The following is a 20204-nucleotide window of genomic DNA, read 5'->3' on the forward strand; positions in this document are numbered from 1 at the left end:
AGGGCGCACGCGGAGTGCTCGCAGAAATATTGATCTGGACGTGGTGGATATTGTGGTGAAGAAGCCCGAGGGAGAGGGGCTTCAACTTATGTCCAAATACCAGGTGGGAAAAAATAAGAGCACAGAGGTTTCCCGATGAGGGGCAGGGAATTATGACTCGGCGGTCTGTTTGGCAGCACTTCCTCGAATTTGACTCACAGGATTGGACGTCTAGGTCTGCGCTGAGCGGCGTGGGAGGGAGGGGTCGTCCGCCATCATGCGCAAAATCGGATCCGGCGCACGCCTAAGGCCCTCCACTGTGGCTAGTTGCGCAGGGGTCTCTGCGGTATCGATAAGCAACCTAGCCCGGTAGCGGGTCCCCTGGCCTGGGAAAGGGTTCCCCAGATGCACCGTGGATGACTGGACAGCCACGGCGTCCAATTGAAGCATCATCAATTCAGTCATCGTCTTGAGATTTGGGACTTTTGTTGTCTTACAATCCGACCTTCCTTTCTCAGATCCTGATTATAAACACTCTTCTTGACTCAATTGATCGATGTCGCAATCTTTGTGACTCAATTGCTTGATATCGCAATCTTGAAGACTGCCGTGTATGCAGGATACTGTAGTTTCTAGGTGAAAATCCGGACAACACCGAAGAAAAGTGGTGACGCCATGTACTCGCCGAGGGCCTTCTCACGGCTCAGTCACATCCGTCAACCCCCAGTTTCCAGAAGATGGTTCTCTGAGGTCTCTCGATTCTCCGTTCATGGCAACGCAAATAATTCAAAGGTACGTTTCAAATATTGCCCAAAACTTGTCTATATCTCTTGACTCTGACCTTAATGGCTTAGAACAGCCTCATCACGACAATCAAAGTCGCTCAGCTGGATCATAGCAAGCAGAAAGATGCTCTCCTCATCCTTGCTTCTCGCCAGTTTGCGTCTTGGCTTCAGGATGAGAATTTCATGGGAAGTCTCATAGAGCCCTTCTCGGCATCAAATCAAGACACCAGCGGATTCCATACTCTTGCCGCGGCAGTGGATGGCCTTCAACCTCTTCAGCCTCTCGGAGAGATCCCCCACGGGTTCTCCTTCTATCGTGGCAACCTCGACTCGCTTTTTCCCAACTTGTGGAAAGACTCTCAGTCAAAACCCTCGAGCAATCCGAAGCTGCAGGCATCCCTCAACTTCCAGCTCAGCCCTCTCAATAGGTTTTCTTCTTCCACGACATGTACGATGCCTCTGGCCAACACCATATTCCAGAACGGCAGGCAATCGACGCTTCTAGCAACCCGCTGGAGCAGATCTGGAAACACAATGGTTCAGGCCGAGGTCGCGGAGAAACAGACCCAAGACGTGTGTTTCCATAACGACCTCGCCAGTGCCGAGACTGCTATTGAGGCGCCATTGGTTCCCATAACAGCCCCTCGCAAGATTCTCAGCGGTCTGGGCAACATCATTCGGCAAATTGAGGTTAATGATCAACCTACCCCGGCGTCAAAGGAGCTCGAAACTGCCGTTCAGACTCTTTTTGACAGAAGACTGAATGAAGGCCACGAGTTCCCTCCGGGTCCTGTTGGCGTTTGGGCCGTGGTTGTCCCGCCCTCCGCCAAGCAGTCCGAAGACGTGGAGCTTCTACGGGAGTGGGCAAACAGGCTGAATGAGAACAGTACTGCGGAAGATGAGTGGAAGCACGCCTTGGACACGAAGGGTTTCATGCGGGGTCTGCTGAGTCACGGCACCGGAGTCTACAGAATCCGTAAGTCCCCTTCTGAGATATTGACCTAGTCTTGACGTGCTAATAATCGTCGCAGTGAGTGGCGGAGGTGGATGGGGAAAGAAGCAAGGCCTCCTCTCCCTGGACCCTGAAACCAAGTATTCACCCTCTTCCGAGGAAGAGGACCTTGATAGCTTCATCCGCTCCTTCTCCAGCCAACACGACGGAAAAGCCCAAGAAGGCGTCGTGGCCCCGGGCTCATACGTCCAGTACTTCGTCTCTCCTCCCGCCACCGCCAAGCCGGCGCTGTCTCCCACTCAATGCTCATTTGCAAGCGTCGCCTTCGGAGCTTCAGAGAGCGCACTCGCGGAGGATACGGCCTCTACCGAAGGTCCGTCGGGGTGGGAAATCGTGCCCGGTCACTTTGGTGCCGTCAGCAGCCACGGACTTTTCATCGCCTCTCAAGGAAATAAGCTGGCACATACTACCGAGTCGAAGCTCGACGTGCCAGACACATGGGTCGGTTACCACAATTGAGGGTGGTACGGTGAATGCATGGGTTGTAGTCGAGCGCAAAGCTCGTGTATTATAATTTGTACCACCGCAAAACAGCATCACCGACATAGACAACACCATATAATTTTCGGAGCCAAATGTGCAATGTCGTCCAGTCTCTATGAAAATCGGGAATCGGGCACTCAGCATTAGTTCGTCTGTTGTGTCCTGGCGCCTGGCTGTGCGCGGCAATAATGAGCCGGAAACTGACGCAATTCTGTAACTGCAGCTCAAGTGGCTGCGTGCCGCAATCTTTAACCTCCACAACACCAACTCATCACATACATCAACTGATCTCACATAAACCCGTCGATATTAATCTCCCAAATGGCTACCAACGGCGTAACACCCTCAAAGATTGGAGTTATCTCCATTGGTGACATGGGCGTAGGCATAGCCAAGCTCCTCATCGCCAAAGGCTTCGAGGTCGCAACAAACGTCAAAGGGCGCAGGTAGGCAACTCACTCACTCGCTCTCAACTCCCTCAAATTCAGGTCATCTCAGTTCTAATCTTCTTCACAGCGAAGACACAGTCCAGCGTGCCCGTGATGCAGGCGTAGAATTAATAGACTCAGACTTCGACCTAGCATCCCAATGCGCCGCAGTCCTCTCCGTCGTGCCCCCGCGGGACGCCGAGGCCACCGCCGACCGCATCATCGACGCACTCCAAGGAACCACCCGCCCCGTCCCGCTCTACTTCATAGACATGAACGCCGTCGCGCCCTCGACCTGCAAGTCCATGGCGGCGGCATTCACCCGCTCCCGCGTCCCCGCAGTCTTCATCGACGCATGCATCATTGGCGCCCCGCCCCGCCTTCGCTCGGCCCCGAACGCGGGGACAAACGTCTCCTCCTCCTCGGCCCCGCCGACGGAAGATGGTGACGACTGGATCGTCCCCGGGATGCCCATGTCCGGGCCTGACACGCTCGTCGACTTCCCTGGCGGCGCAGAAGGCCTGGGTGCGAGGTTGAGCGCCGTGCTTGGCGGCAAGCACATCTCGCCCGAGATCGGCGCCGCGAGCGGGCTGAAGATGTGCTTCGCGTCTATGTCCAAGGGCTTCACCGCCATCGCGACGCAGTCGTTCACCACGGCCTCACGTCTCGGCGTTCTGGACAATCTGCGCGAGGAGCTATCCGCGCGGCTGCCGACGCATCTCCAATTTGCCGAGAAGGGCGTCACGACGATGCCACCCAAGGCTTACAGATGGGTGAGGGAGATGGAGGAGATTAGCAAGACCCATTCCGAGGAGGGCGGTTTCGGGCCCGAGATGTTTCTGGGAGCTGCGGGGGTTTACAAGGCAGTGGAGGATTCTCCACTGGGGGCTGAGAAGATTGGAAAGAGGAAGAGGGGCACAACGCTCGAGGATGTTGCGGCCGCTGTGACGGAGGGATTCGAGACGAAGAAGAAGAAGACGGACTGAAGTGCAAGAACGGTGAGAATGGTAGATAGCATGATCCCTCGCTGGGACTTGATACAGGCGCCTCTAGCAAGATAACACAGCAATTTCGCACATATGGTAGTCACGATCACAAGGACACAACTGTGGTTTGAAGACGTTCACTCTGCCTACTCATCCCTCGCCTCTACGTAATCCATATGCACATCCGCTCCATCCGCTGAACCTGAAAGTCCGTAACGCCCTGCGCCGTCATCCAGATGAGACCGACCTATTCTTATTTTCTTGGCCCCCTTGCCGTTTATTATTACAGCGTAACTCATTACGTGCGCCAAACCAGTATTCATACATGCCTTTGGAAACAAAATGCCGAATCCCATCATCACACATTGCACATTACAATACAGAAAGCGTCAAATCTCCCATGATGGCAGCCTTGAGCTGAATCTCGATCTCGAGGTTCATTTTCAGATCGACAATGAATCCCCGTTCACCGTCGTCGAGGATGTCGCGCGGATTCCTAGTCCGCACCGGCAGGGGTCTGTCGCCGTCATAGTCCGGCCCAAACTCCACGCCCGGGGGGACAATAGTCCCTTCTTGAGACTGTTCGAGGATCGGTCCCCGAAGGGAAAGATCCATCTCCGTCCGTGTCCGGATCGGACGGCGTCGAATAGGGGGAACCCCCGACGACGAGGAGCTCGACGTCGTGTCGGTGTCAGACGCCGCGGAGGGCGCGTTGGGGTCGCCAAGGCGCGGGATCCTTCTGGGTGCAGACCGCCGTACCGGTATGGCCGGCCGGCGAGGCACCGGGTCTGTTAGTTGTTCATCCTCTGACGGCATCGGTGGCGCCAGCGTTGGTCTTGAATTTGAGGCAGTAGGACGTCTTGGTCTAGGCCTCGATTGCCTTGAGGAGTTGGGTGGTGGGGTTGGTGGGAAACGGCCAAGTTCCTCAACGTCGCTTCCACGTTCACGTTCTGAGCCGTCTGACACCGACCTTACGTCTCCAGAGTCTGAGGGCGGAGGACGCGCAGAGGGTCTCCTACGCCTAGGCGGCTGAGAGCTGGATCTTTGTGTCCGTTGTGTAGGGTTATTGCGAGGTGGACGTCTGCTGTTGGTTGATGGCGAATGGCCCTCCGTGTGCTGGGCAGATTCCATCCCGTATAAGAGATGGTGACCTTCTCACGGGTCCGGTCGACCAGATGATGACGGAATATAGAAGTAGTTAAGGGGTATTGCAAGGCCTCCGGAAGAGGTCGGGATGGCTAGACAATGTCAAAGACAGCAGGCAGCGGTTGCGTATGTCGCGCTGATCTCAGAAAGTAAGATGTTAGAGCCTGGAGGGTTGAAACAAACCCTCGTATCGTGCTCCTTCAGTTGGAATGTATGTTTGAGTGTCGATCGACGTGGTCGCGATTCAGTCGTAGAGAAGCAGCGGCAAAGCGTGAACAGCGGGAGAGGATGCGGTCGCCGCTGGGAGATATAAGCCAAAAAGCGTACCAGCGACAGTCATGCTGCTGCGTTGCAATTATCGTCGGTCCGTTTACAGTCGTAGGCGCGGTGAGAGTTAAAGCGTCGGTGTCCCCGTTTACCTTGGGTCTGTTGTTTGCGGTTCAACGGCGACTCTCCATCTTTGTTGCAACGATTTCCAAGGTTTGGAATGACGGCAGAGGGGGAAGAGGCAAGGAGGAGCGGCGTCGAGAAGGGCGGCAGGACTGGGGCCGGGGCAGTAAAAGGCAGCTGCCGTGAGTACGGCGCGTGCAGCAGGTGGTGCATGCACATTGACGTTGCAGGTTGGCCGTGCACTTTGGCGGGGGATGGGACCTGGGCAGACAATCCTGGGCGATTTCCATTCCTTGGTTTTTGGAGAACGTTGCCAACGTTGCCAAGTTGCATGTCACATGCATGGAGGGTCCCCCGGTTGGAAGCTGCGCCGCTGGCTGCCTTCCATTTGGGAAACTTGATTTTTTGGGGGGACAGCCGCTTAGTCGTGGGCCTCCCCAGAAAGGCATGTCCCTTGTATCCGGCAGCCGCAACACGGGACGTTGCGGCTGCAATGGCCCTGCAAGTCCAAGGGATCAGGCCTGTTTGTTCTTGGCCATCCGCGAAGAGGCAACTTGGGGATCTGCAGACCTCAACAGGAACATTGGCACGACAATCTTGATCTTGGGATATTTCGAAAACCGGACCGTAGTCCGCCAAAGGGTCCAAACTCCCATGATTGGTGCCCTGACCTTGACCTGCGTTCCACGTCCCGGAAGTTGGTCTTTCGAAGAGGGGTTGCTAATTGTTGGTTTCTATAAGGGTCCGAGATGCTATTGGTGAACTCGAACAATGGCATTCTACACACCTGGCCGTCCACATGTCTTGCTTCCTTCCCTCCCTTGTCTGAGGCATCTCGTGACTCCTTCGACACGTCCAACTTCTGCATGTCCGCATGAACTTTACACAGACAAGCGCAGAAGGGATTATTCAATCATGTCGATATCGTCCGTAGGGACAGCCGCAGCCGCAGCACCGGCAGCATTTGCGCCACCGTTTGCCTCAGGCGCAGTCTCGCCGGAGTTTCCTCCGCCAAAGTAGTCCGCCATCTCGGCGTCCAACTCTTCCTGTGTCTTCCGAGTCCGCCCGTTGCTTCTGCCACCTCCACCACCGCCTCCTCCTCCACCACGACCGCCCTCCTGGTCTCGCTGGCCCTCTCTGCGGGCACCCGGCCTGCGTCCGCCACCTCCGCCACCCCCGCCACGTCGACGCGGCATGGGGCTGCGCGAGCGGGTTCCGGGAATGTATCTGTCGATGCCCTTGCTGGCAGCATCGTCCATGTCGTATTTCCGACCGGGCGACATCGATCTTGATCGGCCTCCGGGTGCGGAGATGCGCTCGGAAAGAGGGCGGCCCGGCATGACTGCAGAGTCGAAGGGATTGCGAGAAGAACGACCGCCGTGCCCACCAGACATGAACGACAACTTGATAGGTTGGCCTGCAGCGGGTCAGCGTCGGATAATCGCAGGAAAGCACCAGGCTGCGTACCATTGGCATTGGCACCGTCAAACTCCTTGATCGCCTCTTGAGCGTCCTCGCGAGTTGACATTGTGACGAAAGCAATACCTTCAGACCGTCCAGCGCGGTCATACTTGAGATCCAGCTTCACAACGGGGCCAATTCTGTTAAAAAGTTCCTACGCCCCTTTTTAGCTTCATTATCCCGTCACTGCGTCGCACTCGTCCATACCTCGAGGTCCTCGGCAGTCAGCTCATAGTGTACGTTATCGACGCGCAGCTTCGCACTGCTGGAGTCTCTGATGCGATGCGTTAGTATCGTCCCACAATATCGGACACGTAGAAGCTACCTTTGTTCCGGCGAGTCACGTCTTCTTCGGTTGTTCGGACCGCGGCGGGAATCTGTCGGGCTTTAGCAATTGGGTATGAGGCCGCTAAAGCTTGTCGACCATACCGTGTTCCTCGAAACGATCGTGGACCCATTCACTGTGGCGATGTTAGCATGCTGCCAGCACGTTTGGTTCTCGTTGAGCTTACCTATCGAGGTTTCTGGGTTCATCACGGAACGACTGAATCGCAGGCGGCGATACCTGTTAGCTAGGCCCTTCCAATTGACAAGAAGTGGTCCCGATTTTCAAAGAGGCGTCCAGCTTGGGCCGACTGCTGCGAGGATCGAAATCGACCGGGATGAGGAGGGAGGATCATTCAACCTGGCCGGTGAGCCTGATGGTCTACCGCGTGTGAACATCAGGAATCGGAGTATCGCGTCGTACCTTTCTAACGCCATCACGAGGGTATTCCTGGCGATCACGTTCGCGCCTTCGAGGAGGGCCACCCCGGCGGTTGTTGTTGTTGTTGCTGTGATTGCGAGGGCCGCCGCTCTTCTGTCGATGCATCGTCAGCTTGGGATGGGCATCGCGTGAGGAGCTGCAGAGACGGTACCTTTTCGCCGGCGAGGATCTCGTCGAGACTACGGTCTAACTTGTCCGCCATGGTGGAACTCTGAATGAATTGCTGCGGTCTAGAAAGGTTGGGAGACTGGGCGGTAGGCCGAATTGACTGTCGCGAATGTTAAGCCTCGGCCATGCGGATGGAAGGTTTGCTGCAGGATGGATTGGACAACCGGCGCTCTTTGGATGCGACGACGGCAAGGCGACCTCCACTGCGCCAGGTGAGCTCGGACGGAGCAGCCGACAGCCACAGGATGGGGACCTGGCCGTCTCCGGGCGGTGTGAGTGGCTGTGGCTGGTGCACACACTTTGAAGGCTTGAACCACTTGGTACAGCTCTCTCCACGGTTGGCGGGGCTCTCCTGATTGGACCAGAGGCAATGGACTCGACGGGACTCGGAACCCACGCCTCGAGCTAAGGAAATTCCAATCCACCCACCTCACGTCCTGAGAATAGCCTCTGACGGCGCGCCCCATGTTAGAAACTTAGTGGGACTCCACTGCAGGTCTCAGGGGTCAGACTGAGGTGCAGCCTCGAGATTCCACCCCTTCTGAGCCATCCGCATCCGCCTGCAGTTAACCGTGGTCTTAGCACCTCTCAGCGTGGCCGTCGCACACTGGTCGCAAGTTTACAGCGTTGTCTCGCCCGTAACTGTCAGCGCCCTGCATGCTGAGGTGAGCCCTGACAGGCCCTAGCAGTCCCTGACAGGAATATTTGGCTGCAGTGCCGGCCCGGAGTTTGTGTTAGTCCTCGAGGGGAGATGCCGCTAAGCCCCTTTTGTGAGCCCAATTGCAACTCTAGTGTAGAGCTGTCCTCCCCCATGCGCATCCCTTCGATCGACCTGCTACCAGCCCGAATCAACCGTCGGAATCTCGTATCTGGCCAAATTTTCCGCTCCTTCCTGCCAGAGAGAGCCACGAGAGGGAGCATCTTATCTCGACTTCTGTCCAACCTGCATGGCCAACCTTTTCCTTACTCTCATCTGCAAGAACGCATCTACACTCTTTTGATACCCACGTATCCAATACGCCGAGAGAGCGCGCGCGCCGAACCGCTGTCCCGAAAGCTACGAACCTCCAACCTAGCTGCTTGCGCGAAGAGGATCGAAGCGAACTGCCGTCGACGACAATCCTCCCGTCTGCGATCAAACTTTATGATTTCCACGTCCTCCATCGCCTCCGCGTGAGCACCCACAGCACCCATGGCTCGCCCCATGGGGTCAGTCCGCTTGAAGAAGGCGAACCCAGTGACCCTCGTCCTCGGTGTCTTCCTGTGCATTTTCATCATCGTCTTCCTTGTCGGGCCTTCCAAGTCCTCCAGGCCAGAGCCCGCAGGCACCGCCTCCCACCATCTCTCGCCGCCGACCGCACCCTACCGAAAGAAGTCGAAATCAGACACAAGACCGCCCCCAGTCGTCCGCTACAACCTCAACAATGTCACGATTACTCCCGATCCAATCACCAACCGCGAGTCTGTCCTCATCCTCACGCCTATGTCCCGCTTCTATCAGGAGTACTGGGATAACTTGCTGACCCTGAGCTATCCTCACGATCTCATCTCTCTCGGCTTCATCCTGCCCAAGACCAAGGAGGGCAACGCCGCAACCGCCGCTCTGCAGGAGCAGATCACCAGGACCCAGGACACCGAGAAAAAGTTCAAGAGCATCGTCATCATGAGGCAGGACTTCGAGCCCGCTATAGCATCCCAGGACGAAGCAGAGCGGCACAAGATGGAGAACCAAAAGGCTAGGCGTGCGGTCATGTCCAAAGCTCGCAACTCGCTGCTTTTCACCACTCTTGGTCCTCAGACCTCGTGGGTTCTCTGGCTCGATGCCGACATTGTCGAGACGCCGCCCAGTCTCATCCAGGATCTGGCCGCCCATGACAAGCCCGTCATTGTGCCCAATTGCTTCCAGCGATACTATAACGAGGACACCAAGAAGATGGACGAGCGGCCGTACGACTTCAACAGCTGGCAGGACAGCGAGATCGCGCAAAAAATGGCCGAGTCCATGGGCCGCGATGACATTCTGCTTGAGGGTTACAAGGACATGCCAACGTACCGCGCGTTGATGGCATACCTGGGTACCGACGAAAAGGACAAGAGCGCAGAGATTCCTCTCGACGGCGTCGGTGGTACGGCGCTGCTGGTCAAGGCCGACGTCCACCGCGATGGCGCCATGTTCCCTCCCTTCGCCTTCTACCACCTCATCGAAACCGAGGGCTTCGCCAAGATGGCGAAACGCTTAGGTTGGCAACCGTTTGGACTCCCGAATTACAGGGTGAGTAACAAACCCCTGAACCAAGGCCGTGCAACTCATGCTGACAATGTGCAGGTTTACCACTACAATGAGTAATGATTCAGCACCATGACGGGATGCAGCAACAGGAGCACGCCCACTACTCTTGTACCCCAGAGGTGACAGACCTGTAAACACCCGTTTCCTCCTTCATCAGCCGCTGTCGACAAGTTCACGGCCCGGGCGGCGGCGGCGGCATTACGAATTTATGTGCGGTGCTTTCTTGTCCATTGGAAACATATGCCTTTTAGTGTGCAGATACCCATCCTGTATCTTGCCGACATAATTGCATTCGAAATTTGAGGAGGAGAAAGGGAGGTGCGAAAAGTAAAGAGACGGCGTTTTTGTAGTATATTTTTTTGCCCATGTCACACAAACAACAAACTACGCATACAGACTTTTATCGAGGCGACGATAGGTTCAGGACCAGGAGTCAAGGAAATAGGCACGGTAGGCGGGTAGGCAGGCTGCGGGCGCCGGCGAGGATCCTGAGCAGATGCGATGCGTCCCACCTGTGTAAGAATAAACGAAGCGCCAGGGATCGAGAATGGCGGGGAGAAACGGGCTACGTACTGTTGACGCAGAACAGACTTGCAGCATTAGAAGGTGTCTCTTTTCGTTACGTTGCGCCCAGGCAGTGTGATAGAGAGCGAGATGAACATTGTGTTCTGTTTTTTGCACGAGGGTACATACACCACGAAATGTCCCAACTTCTGATCCCATGGGAAATTACAGTCTGACGAGTCGTCTTATCAGATGCCCTTCCCTAACCTACCCAACCCACGCGCGCCATCCCTTCCATGTGCAACCAGCCAAGGAATAATAATAAAGATTATAAACTGTCCAAAAGACCCCGTCCCATTTCCGCTCCCGAAATCCCGTCCAAATTTCCTGCTTGTCTCTCCCTTTCGTTGTTGCCCCGTTTCTAACGCAGGGCGTGTTGAATGCGCTTGCTTTTTCCCATGCTCTCTTCCTCCCCTACCTCGAGAAGAATAACACCATCCCCGATAACGGGGAGGGTGGGGGTTCCCACCAAGTCAACGAGAAAGTGACCCTATGGGCCGTCGTACCGTCCCTCGTCGTCCCGACACCAAAACTCGACGAGAGCGCGGGTGCCCAGCACATCCCCGCCGCGCAGCAGCGCCGCCACGTCGACGTTGAGCGGGCTGTCCGTCTCCGGATACGCCAGCAGCGTACGCACGGCGCGCACGCTCTCGAGAACGCTGTACGCCGGCGTCCAGGCGTCCTTGAGCAGGTCCAGGCAGATCTCGCCCGTCTGCAGGGCAATGTTTGCGTGCACGATTGGCGTGACGAAGCGTATCGTCGGCGGGCGGAGGGGATAGTCTGTTGGGATCTTGATTTCGAGTAGCCAGCGGCCGTCTGTGTTGTTGTGGAAAGGAAGTCGTTAGCAATGTATACACTTGTGCGTATTCTCTTGGCTAGGAGCTTGAGGAGTAGGGAGAGAGGGGGAAGGAGGCTGCCAAGAAGCGCAATTGACGAGGAGCGAGGAGGAGGTTCTGTCTTTCATACCATCATATCCATTCCCAATCCCCCGTCCATTGATCACAGCCTGCCATAGCAACAAGTCCTCATCGTCGACCGGCCCGAGCCTCTCAATGCCCCTCTCGTCCTTCTGTTCCCCGCGCCAGACGTCAAGCTCCTTGATGAGGCGCTTGATCGCGCCGCGGCCGTCCGACGAGGACTTGGACTTCTTCTTGCCCCCAACTGCTGGGCCCGTTGAGTTTGGGCTAGAATCGGGGAGGTTCTGGATTCGCCACGACATCTTGAGGATGGGCGCCGAAGAAGAAAGAGGTCGAAGGGATGGTGCCAAGAGTTGCGCCGTTTGGGTCCAGATCTGGTTTCGCGGTGCTGCTGGTTGTGTGCAAACCAGACGGTTGGAATCCAGGAATGTACGGTATGCACGCTGGCTCACGTGGAAAACTGCTAGTCGCGATTGGAGAGGGAGCTTTGTTGGAGCTTTGGCATGGAGGTGTCGAACTTTCGGATGGGGGGAGCTCCTCGCTTTAGCCCAGACGTCAGGTAGCGTGAGGCAAGTGTATCCAACAGCCTGGAGCTCGACCACGGGGTACCTTTCCCCCAAAGTGCGCCAACCAATCAAACGTATGACGCGACAACGAAGTGGATCCCACGGCTTCTACCGAGGCTCCTGGCCATGCTGTTCACACGCACATCGGGCCCACCGTTCGGCCCCTGACTTTGCGGGTGCTCTCCGCAAACCTGCGTGCCCCATCGTGGCAGCAGATGCTGTCCCACGATGGAGACGTTGCGTCTCGTGACGTGTCACACTCATCGTTCGTCTCATGTAATCACGCTTCATCAAACTCAAGGTTACTCAGAAATATGTTCATTAATATTTGTCTACGTCGCGGTTTGTCCATTGTCTACAGGGCTGAAGCAGCCAGCCGACCAAAGAACCAAGAGAACACTGTAATTGTGTCTCGACTTGTCTGCCTCCTTTCTTTTCGCCTTCCTTAATTCGCAATTCATCCCTGATATGTCCAGAGAACGGAAACAAAACCTTTGAACCACATGTTTCCGCCCCCTCGCATAGTGCCTAAAGACATATGGCCGCGTACCTGCTGCTATGCTCATGCAACTTGCTGCTCATGCTATCATCACAAAGAACGCCGAATTCATCTCCCAAAGTAGCTCGTATTATCGAGAACGCTTGGCCTCACGCTTCGTGTAGAGACCAGCGCCGAGCTTGAGATGCTTTTCATCTGGTGGTAGGAGTACGTTGGTGATGGGTGACGTCTACCGAACGTGTTCGCTTTGGAGTCGTTGCCCCTTTTCCAGTAAAAAAATACATTGTCTCGTCAGACAGATCCGCCGAGAGAGAAAGTGTAAAAAAGTTGTACAATAATTCCATATACATGCGTCGTGAAGTCACCTTTATCGATGTAGGTGCGCCCTTGGCAGCTTGCGACCAATCGCCCGGTCTGGATGGTGAGAAAGAGGGAACTTGTCGACGGTTCTACGCCGAGTTGTCTTCCTTGTTGGGCTTCCAGAATCGCATCATCCGGCTGAGCCGCTTCGACTTGCTGGACTTGTGCTTCTTATCAGTCTCACCATCATATGAAACTTCCATCGAGAGCTTGCTTCTTTCGCCGTGTGAGCTGCTGATCAGCCTGCTCAGGCTAGCGAGACTTGATCGCCGACGACCAAATGCACCCGATCCGAAAGCAGCAGATGACACAGAAACAGGTCGTTGCTGTTCGGGGCGGAAGCTCTCCGGCCTGAATTGAGAATTGGTGGCAAACGAGCTATCCCTTGTCATGGTTGAATGACTGGAGGTCAAAGAAGGGATGTCCACAGAAACTCTAACCTCAGGGCCTGGCTCGCCGAGAAGAAGAGACTGGAAGTTGTTCTCCTCGTTGACCGACGATGGCGCCGTTGAGATGCGCTGGGCGTCGTAGGACATCGGTGACCGAGGTGATGGGAACGAAGAAGCATGGCTCATGGAGTAAGGGCTGACGGGAACATTGGAGGGCGTCGGCAAGTGCAAAGGACTTACGTCGACAGGCGCCAAGTCCTTGCTTGCGAGAATTCGGCGAGGCGAAGGAGTCTCGGAACCGCTTGACTCTGCCTTTTCCTGGAAGAGAGATGCTGTTCGGAATTCTGGCATTTCGGGCAACTCAGGTACGGGCTCCTCGGGGATTGTTGTTTCTTGCAGAGAAGCCACAGACCTCTCAGATCGCATGCTTGTACCCCTCTTCACTTCCTTGTCGGTGGTTATCGAAGCTGACTCGGCGGTGCTGTCGTCGACAACGTTAGACGGCATGACGTCGAGTATAGGCTTCGTGAAAGTTGTGGCAGGCGGGGTTGTCTCGTCAGTAGGCACATCCGGGTCAGATTGAGCAGTTCCCCTCCGAGCAACAACCCGAGCTTGCGAGGCAGGAGACTTGACGCCATTTTCATCCTCCTCCTCATCCTCCTCGAACACATCAGCCATGGTTGAGCTGCTACCAAAGCGGTGAATACCAAAGCGGCCGGCTTCGAAGGGGACCATCTCCGGCGCACTCTCCGCTCGCCGGTGGTAGTGCATGCCAGGTCCGCTAAAGCCCTTCATGCCCTGCGCGCTGTGCAGCTGGCGCTTCGAGGAGCCTGCGGCTTTTTGGGCTGCCTCCCACTCCGGGTTGTTGGGAAGAGGGGTGTTGAAGGGGCCAAGGGCGGCATCCAGGTCGATCATGGGGAAAGAGGTGTCGTCCTGGGCTGAGGCTGGTCGCGGCTTCCACTCTTGAACAGCTTGTGGCTGACTGGAGGAGTCCGTGACAAGGAGTGTAGGGGTGACGGGCTCAACGTCAAGTTCGGGTTCAGCGAGGAAGACTTCCTCCTTGACCTCTTGTTCCACAGGCTCGGGTCGAATGACCTCGGCGGAGAGGTCTAGATCTTTGCACTTCTTGGCCCGCCGCTTCTCCTTGCGGGTCAGGATAGAGCCAGCCCAGGTTTTGACCTTCTTCTTTTTCCTGGACTTCTTGCCGTCCTTGCTGTGGGGATCGGAGGCGTCCGAGATTCCTACGGATTCTGAGATATGTTCCGAGGAAGATGACGACAAGCTGTTGGGTTTTGATGCAGATTCAGAAGAACTGGAGCTGACGGGTCTATTACGCAATGGCGATGCTGCAGCAGCAAAGGGATCAAGACCGAAGAATGACCAGCGTTTTGGTGTTTTCGTCGGACTGGGCATAGGCGGACCAACGCTGGCTGCCTCGGCCACGTTGATGAGTGCAGGAATGGAGTTTCGCCTTCTGGGAGAAGCTCCCACAGACTGAATGCTTTGGGACCGTTCTAATACCGCGCCAGCTGTGCTTGGTCTGGATTCGCTGGTCTGGCGTGACGGTGTGAGTACGAGAGGAATAACGGGTTCCGTCTCAATATTTGTGATGGTTGGGATAGAGATGATGGAGGAGATGCTGCCCGATACGGAATGACCGCCGGGTCGAGCTGTGACGGTGCTGGAAGTGTCGCTGGATACCATAGACAATGGGCGTGGAATGAATTCCAGTGTATCAGAAAAGCCAACGCGAGCGCGGGTCACTGGCCTGGCCACGGGTGACGCTCGGCCACTCGAGCTTGCTGATCCGTCCGACGGTGTGTGCATCTCCCTGGGCACCTTCAGCGAAGGCTCAGACTCAACATACTTCAACGTCTTTTCGTCGTGCCCTGTGGGTTGGTTCTCCAAGCGTCTGTTGTCGTAGTCAGAAGGGCTTGTTGGCGCGCTGCTCCCTCGAGGGGGCCCTGACGTGGGAGGCTGGAGGATGAGAGACAAATCGTGACTTGAGAGGGCAGCGGATCGGCGATGTTGGTGGCCTCTACGACCCGGAGGCTTAGGAGGGGGTAGTTGAAAACCATTTCCCGCAAATCCACTCTCTGGTCTCGTCGGGCTCGTACTCGCTACTGTGATGGAGTCACCAGAGCGAATGCTTCCACCGACGAATTCACTTCCTCCTCGTCTGTGGCCGTGGCCGGGCCTTGAAGCAGACAGAGAGTTGGGCGATGGCACGAGGCGAGGTGATATTGGCGGAGGAGAAAGCGGAGGGCTGAGCAAAGCGGTATCGGGAGACAGCGAAGCACCCGGGTTAAAAGTGAAGTTTGGGAGCGCAGGCGATCTCCGGTCGAAGGATTCGGCAAAAGGAGACGACTTGTCCTGAATCTCGATGGCTGACAATGGACGTCGGCCAGTTGCCCTTGAGAAGGACGAAGGCGCGGAAGCCGATGAAGGCCTCGCGGGGAAGACGAAGGGAGGATTCGGCAGAGGAGGCATCGTTCGCGGTGATCGTTGGGGACCTGAGCCAGAAAAAGATGGTGTTGTAGAAGAATTATCCAGCATTGCCGGGAGAGGGAGCGATTGCATCGAAGGGTCCTCCAAAAGGTGAGTGGCCGGTGTTCCCATAATACTCTCAGGTCCAACAGCAGTTGCCATTCTCGACTAGGCCGCGCTGCGGCAATCGTGACAGTGAGAAACTAGGCGAAGGACATAGAAAGTCGTGAAAGGGAGTAAAGTGGTCGTCGAGAGGAATCAAGTCGGGATGTGGTTCGTTTCCTGACGTGGGAGGACGCGTGTTGGAGGATTTGCGAGGTGATGACGAGACTTGTAATTAGTTCTGTGGCATCAGACTTAGCAAACCAGGCTCTCGTCGGTGCTTCTTTTTTTTCCTTCGTCGTGACACGGAATGATGAAGGACTGGCGGGCGAGCGGGCACCTTGCGGAAAGTGTCGAATGCGGCGCGAGGGCGATTGGGAATTGGACGAAATTGGCGTTCACGGCTGCGGACGTGAACAGAGCCGGGCGACCAGGTAAGACAAATGCTATTTATCGAAGTTGAAATTTTGAAGAAGTTGTAAAGGAGCGGACGGTGCAAGACCAGAAGCAAATCTGCAAGACTCACAGCTGGAATTGGACCACGAAGCTGAAGTCAAAGAGCGACAACGGCTTCGGAAAAGGGTTTTGGGGGAAAGAGAGTTGATAGGAAGAAGAGGGGGGGTTGCGACGCGGAAGACTAAAAGAGAGGATGGGATGGATGGGTGGATTTGGGATTAGAATTGGGGACAGACACACACACACAGAGGCACCACAGGCACCACACACACACACACACACACCAGCAGAAAACACAAGAGAGAGCGAGTGTGGAAGCGACGAGTCGGGTCCAGCGGTTGGGGGGTGGAAATCGGAAAATAGGGGGGGCGTGGTGAAGGGGAAGGGATCAGGGAGGGTGTGGAGGCAAAATCTGAGTTGGGTTTGGGCCGGCCGGGGGGGGGGGGGGGGGGGGGGGGGAGAGGGGGAGGATGGAGTCGTGCAGTGAGCACTGAAGAGAGAGTGAGTGTGCAGTGTGGTCAACAGAGGGCAAGTGGCAGGCAGACGGGCGGGCACTCCTACTCTCTCTCACACCTCACTCATCAGTTCCCTCTTGCCGTCCGTCGCGCCAGGGACACTGGACACAGGCCAGGAACATGCGAAAAGTGGATGCGCGATGGTGATTCCATCTGGATGTGAGGTCAAGACTCGGGCAGGGCCTGTGACAAGGCAAAGCAGGGACGACACTCCAGGCTGGCACTCTCACACACATAACTCTCCCTCCGGAACAAGCATCAGCAGGCCAGGGCTCCAGGGCTCCAGAGCGCCAGGGCTCGAGGCAGCCAGCCCAGGTTGATGGGGTAGCGGTCGCAGTCGCCAGTTCTCTCTCGTCTCTGTGTTGGATCTGCAGTGTACACCATGAACCAATGAGAAGTACCCTGCAGGGGCAGCGTCTGCAGGAAGGTACTTGGAACCTCGCAGCTGCAGATGGGGGATGCAGGCCAGACACACGCCAGACTCCAGATTAAGGTAAGGTGGGAGTACCTTACAGGCAGCCAAAGGGCAGGCACAGGCGCAGGCACTGAGCAGAGGAAACTGGCTTGCGCAACGCACAGCGGTTCTTGTGACCTCCCTGGTGTCATTCATAGTTTGGGAATTGAAGGCAAGATTGAAATTAGGTGTAGAGTGCAAAAGTGAGAATTGGGAATCCATGGATATACGCTGAGAGCGACGAACGCACGTACAGCACGCTTCGTTTCTTGCTCTGTCTTTCGGTATAGCACGTCCAACCATACCCAGTAACTCATATTTAATTGCCAATGCAAGATAAACAAGTCAGACTGGACTGCTTTGGTCTTTGCGCTCGCCCGCTCTCAGATGGATGGATGGCCTTACTCTCAGACTGCTGCAAGAACCTCCTGTCCTGCGCATCCATCATCTTACAAGTCATGACAGCGGACTTTTCCACCGTCCTCTTCCCGCTGCATGCAGTGCGCTTCGGTTTTGGTTTCTGAAATCCAAATCCAAATCCAAATGCAGATGCAAATGCAAATAAAATTCCTGCCCTTCCGTCCACCTACCCGCGGAGTATTCATGCCCGTCCTGCCGCGCTGCTGCCGCCACCATTCTGCATTCACGCACATGCATCGCAGCAAGTCTACGGGCCCTGACAGATACTCGTGCGGCCCTGCAGCTGTACCTCTCGTCTGTACCTATCGTACCTGCAGTTTTTCCAAACCTGCTTGCCAAGGATAGGTAGGCTCTCGCGCAGTAGGTAAGGTAAACCGAGGTGTAGTCTGGACGACCCAACCCAAACCGACCACTAGAAACCGTTCTGTGCCTGGCCAACCCGGCCAAGTCTACATAGTACCTCTCCTAGGCCCGTCACTGTGGTGAGGAGGAGTATCGTAAGCCAGGAGACGGCGTTGGCTGCCACACCCTCGCTCGCTGCTTCTGCAGGCCAGCTTCTTCGTAGACACCACCACCTTACTAGCCTGCCTTGCCTTCCAAGGTAGCCGGCTCTGGTTCTCAGCAGTTCGCACTAACAAGCGGCCATCTGGCCATGGTCGCAGCCCAGGACTCTTCTGGACGCCTTTGAACACGTCCAACTGCTGGGTAGCTTAGCTGTCGCATAGCTTCTTAGCGGCCGGCCTCCAGACGTTGGGCCGGTCGAAGTTGCGCGGTTGCCCTGGCAGAGAGCCACTTTGGCGCCAATGGCGGCGTTGGCCGACGTTTACACCGCTTCCCCTGCCGCGACAACGAACGCGCCGTTTGATTGTTTGCTCTTCTTTGTCTCATGCCACGCTGCCACTACCAGGCGATAGACCAGACTCATACTTTTGCGAAAGGGAATCTGACTTTATCAAAATGGTTTTGCCATAGTCTGAGACCGTTGCGGGTGGATCTAGCAGTCATTCGCCTGCAAGTCAAAGGCCTGGTGCTTCCCGTCCCCCCAGAGGAAGGAAGGGAAGGGCAAGGGAAACGGGAGCGGAAACAGGGGCGTTGCGCCCTCCTCTCTGGAGTATCAAGCCCAGTCAAGCCAGTGCCCACTCGAGGTACCCAATCACCTATTCGTAGAAACCTACCTAGTAGCTTGCGTGGTGTGTCGTGCATCGAGACCTCCATTATTTTCTCTAGCACAGCATATCCGTGGCGGTACGTACCTGCTCTGTACCTTACGTAGCTGCTGATCGCTGCTGAATACCTATCCATTTCGTACCTGCCTACGTTTGCCCAAGCTTCCTCACGACGGCAAGACACAACAAGCGCATCCCATGAGCAAGCCGGCCGACGCGCACGGCCAGAGCAAGAAACTTCCCTTCAGAATAGAAGCCATTGAGTCTTTTGCTAGCGTGGCGCCTTTTCTTGTGGTCCTTACGGCCCTTACGAGCTCAGCAAGTTGACTGGTCCTAGACATGGAAATGGACCTGGGCCAGGACAACGCGAGGCAACGCAGACCATAGCAAATCCCGCAATGAAGCAGCCGCAACCACCACATCCAGAAGACATCTGCCTCACTAGACAGGTGTCGCCGGCCTACTACTAAGCAGACTACCAGCTCCAGTCCATCTCAGCTCGGGTCAGCTCAGCTCAACCAACGGCACCTCCGCCCTCTCTGCCCTAGCAGCCGATGCCGACCGGAGAAATCTGATGCTAACAATGACGGGACCAGACGACCACCACATGGCAGGCGTACACCAGACGAATCATCGCTTCTCCGACCTGCCCAAAGAAGGTCGCCCTAGCAGACAATTGCCTCTCTAGGCACCGCACCGCCTGATTTGCCTTCACTCACGCCCCCTCCATCGTCGCCATCGCCCCATTTACGGCAAATGGCAGAGAAAGCCAGAGTAAAGAGCAAAGCCTCGACATCGTTGAGAGAACAGACGAGACGAAGAGACAGCAAAGTCAAGCCCGGCCAAGTCATGTCACGCCCTGTCGTCCGTCTGTCTTGCCAAAGTTCAGCAAGGCATAGCACAGCACAGCCAGCACCGCGCCGTTCACTTACACTTTCGCTCCGTCATCTGGCTACACACAGAAAAGACAATCTCCTGTTATTGGCTTCGTCTCCCCGACCCGAGCCACCCGGACGAGTTTCAACTTTCCAGAATCCAGAGCCGTCTTCGAATTATGCCTCGACTCGACTCAGCTCATCACGACAGCTACGCCGCAATACGGTCCAACGCCTCGGATTCTTGCCTTCAATCCGGAGCCGTCGCCAAAGCGGTCAAGCAGCGAGTGTGTGTGGACAGCATTCTCACTGGACTGTTCTAATGTGGCTGCTTTGGAGCGGCGTAGGAGCCGAATTCCTCCTCCACGTCCAGATGCAACGGCCGCCTCTGAATGGCTCCTCGTCTCGAACCAGGGACGGTCAAGGGTGCAAAACGCATGTGCCAAGTCCCCGTCGTCACTTTTGCTCTGTCACTCTTTGCTGCTAGGGCGCACAGCGCCCGCGCACCCCCAAAAGCCTGGAGGCGCGACGAACGAGGGA

At 56.1% G+C, this 20204-nt stretch overlaps 7 protein-coding genes across 7 annotated transcripts; 3 read left to right on the top strand and 4 right to left on the bottom strand.

The window, feature by feature from the left end:
• Nucleotides 1-654: 654 nt before the first annotated feature.
• CGGC5_v000705 (uncharacterized protein) lies at nucleotides 655-2235 on the top strand (the record flags this gene model as incomplete). The annotated part of the gene is made up of 3 exons (XM_032032148.1): nucleotides 655-771; nucleotides 834-1740; nucleotides 1796-2235. The coding sequence occupies 3 exons, from the start codon at nucleotides 655-657 to the stop codon at nucleotides 2233-2235; spliced, it is 1464 nt and encodes a 487-aa protein (XP_031888469.1).
• A 345-nt stretch (nucleotides 2236-2580) lies between these two features.
• CGGC5_v000706 (uncharacterized protein) lies at nucleotides 2581-3673 on the top strand (the record flags this gene model as incomplete). Its single annotated transcript, XM_032032147.1, has 2 exons — nucleotides 2581-2705; nucleotides 2776-3673. 2 exons carry the CDS (start codon nucleotides 2581-2583, stop codon nucleotides 3671-3673), a joined length of 1023 nt encoding a protein of 340 aa, XP_031888476.1.
• Nucleotides 3674-4045: 372 nt separating this feature from the next.
• On the bottom strand, nucleotides 4046-4489 carry CGGC5_v000707 (uncharacterized protein; the record flags this gene model as incomplete). The annotated part of the gene is made up of 1 exon (XM_032032146.1): nucleotides 4046-4489. The coding sequence occupies one exon, from the start codon at nucleotides 4487-4489 to the stop codon at nucleotides 4046-4048; it is 444 nt and encodes a 147-aa protein (XP_031888477.1).
• A 1625-nt stretch (nucleotides 4490-6114) lies between these two features.
• On the bottom strand, nucleotides 6115-7638 carry CGGC5_v000708 (putative RNA-binding protein; the record flags this gene model as incomplete). Its single annotated transcript, XM_032032145.1, has 8 exons — nucleotides 6115-6626; nucleotides 6677-6824; nucleotides 6878-6944; nucleotides 6996-7047; nucleotides 7100-7131; nucleotides 7183-7214; nucleotides 7419-7529; nucleotides 7588-7638. The coding sequence occupies 8 exons, from the start codon at nucleotides 7636-7638 to the stop codon at nucleotides 6115-6117; spliced, it is 1005 nt and encodes a 334-aa protein (XP_031888474.1).
• Nucleotides 7639-8796: 1158 nt separating this feature from the next.
• Nucleotides 8797-9951, top strand: MNN9 (Mannan polymerase complex subunit MNN9; the record flags this gene model as incomplete). Its single annotated transcript, XM_032032144.1, has 2 exons — nucleotides 8797-9876; nucleotides 9931-9951. 2 exons carry the CDS (start codon nucleotides 8797-8799, stop codon nucleotides 9949-9951), a joined length of 1101 nt encoding a protein of 366 aa, XP_031888475.1.
• A 997-nt stretch (nucleotides 9952-10948) lies between these two features.
• On the bottom strand, nucleotides 10949-11677 carry pex4 (Ubiquitin-conjugating enzyme E2 pex4; the record flags this gene model as incomplete). Its single annotated transcript, XM_032032143.1, has 2 exons — nucleotides 10949-11274; nucleotides 11425-11677. The coding sequence occupies 2 exons, from the start codon at nucleotides 11675-11677 to the stop codon at nucleotides 10949-10951; spliced, it is 579 nt and encodes a 192-aa protein (XP_031888472.1).
• Nucleotides 11678-12889: 1212 nt separating this feature from the next.
• CGGC5_v000711 (uncharacterized protein) lies at nucleotides 12890-15679 on the bottom strand (the record flags this gene model as incomplete). The annotated part of the gene is made up of 1 exon (XM_032032142.2): nucleotides 12890-15679. The coding sequence occupies one exon, from the start codon at nucleotides 15677-15679 to the stop codon at nucleotides 12890-12892; it is 2790 nt and encodes a 929-aa protein (XP_031888473.2).
• Between the last annotated feature and the right edge of the window lie 4525 nt (nucleotides 15680-20204).

The sequence above is a fragment of the Colletotrichum fructicola genome (assembly GCF_000319635.2).
Source record: "Colletotrichum fructicola Nara gc5 chromosome Unknown KSG_Nara_v1_contig01, whole genome shotgun sequence".
NCBI lineage: Eukaryota > Fungi > Ascomycota > Sordariomycetes > Glomerellales > Glomerellaceae > Colletotrichum > Colletotrichum fructicola.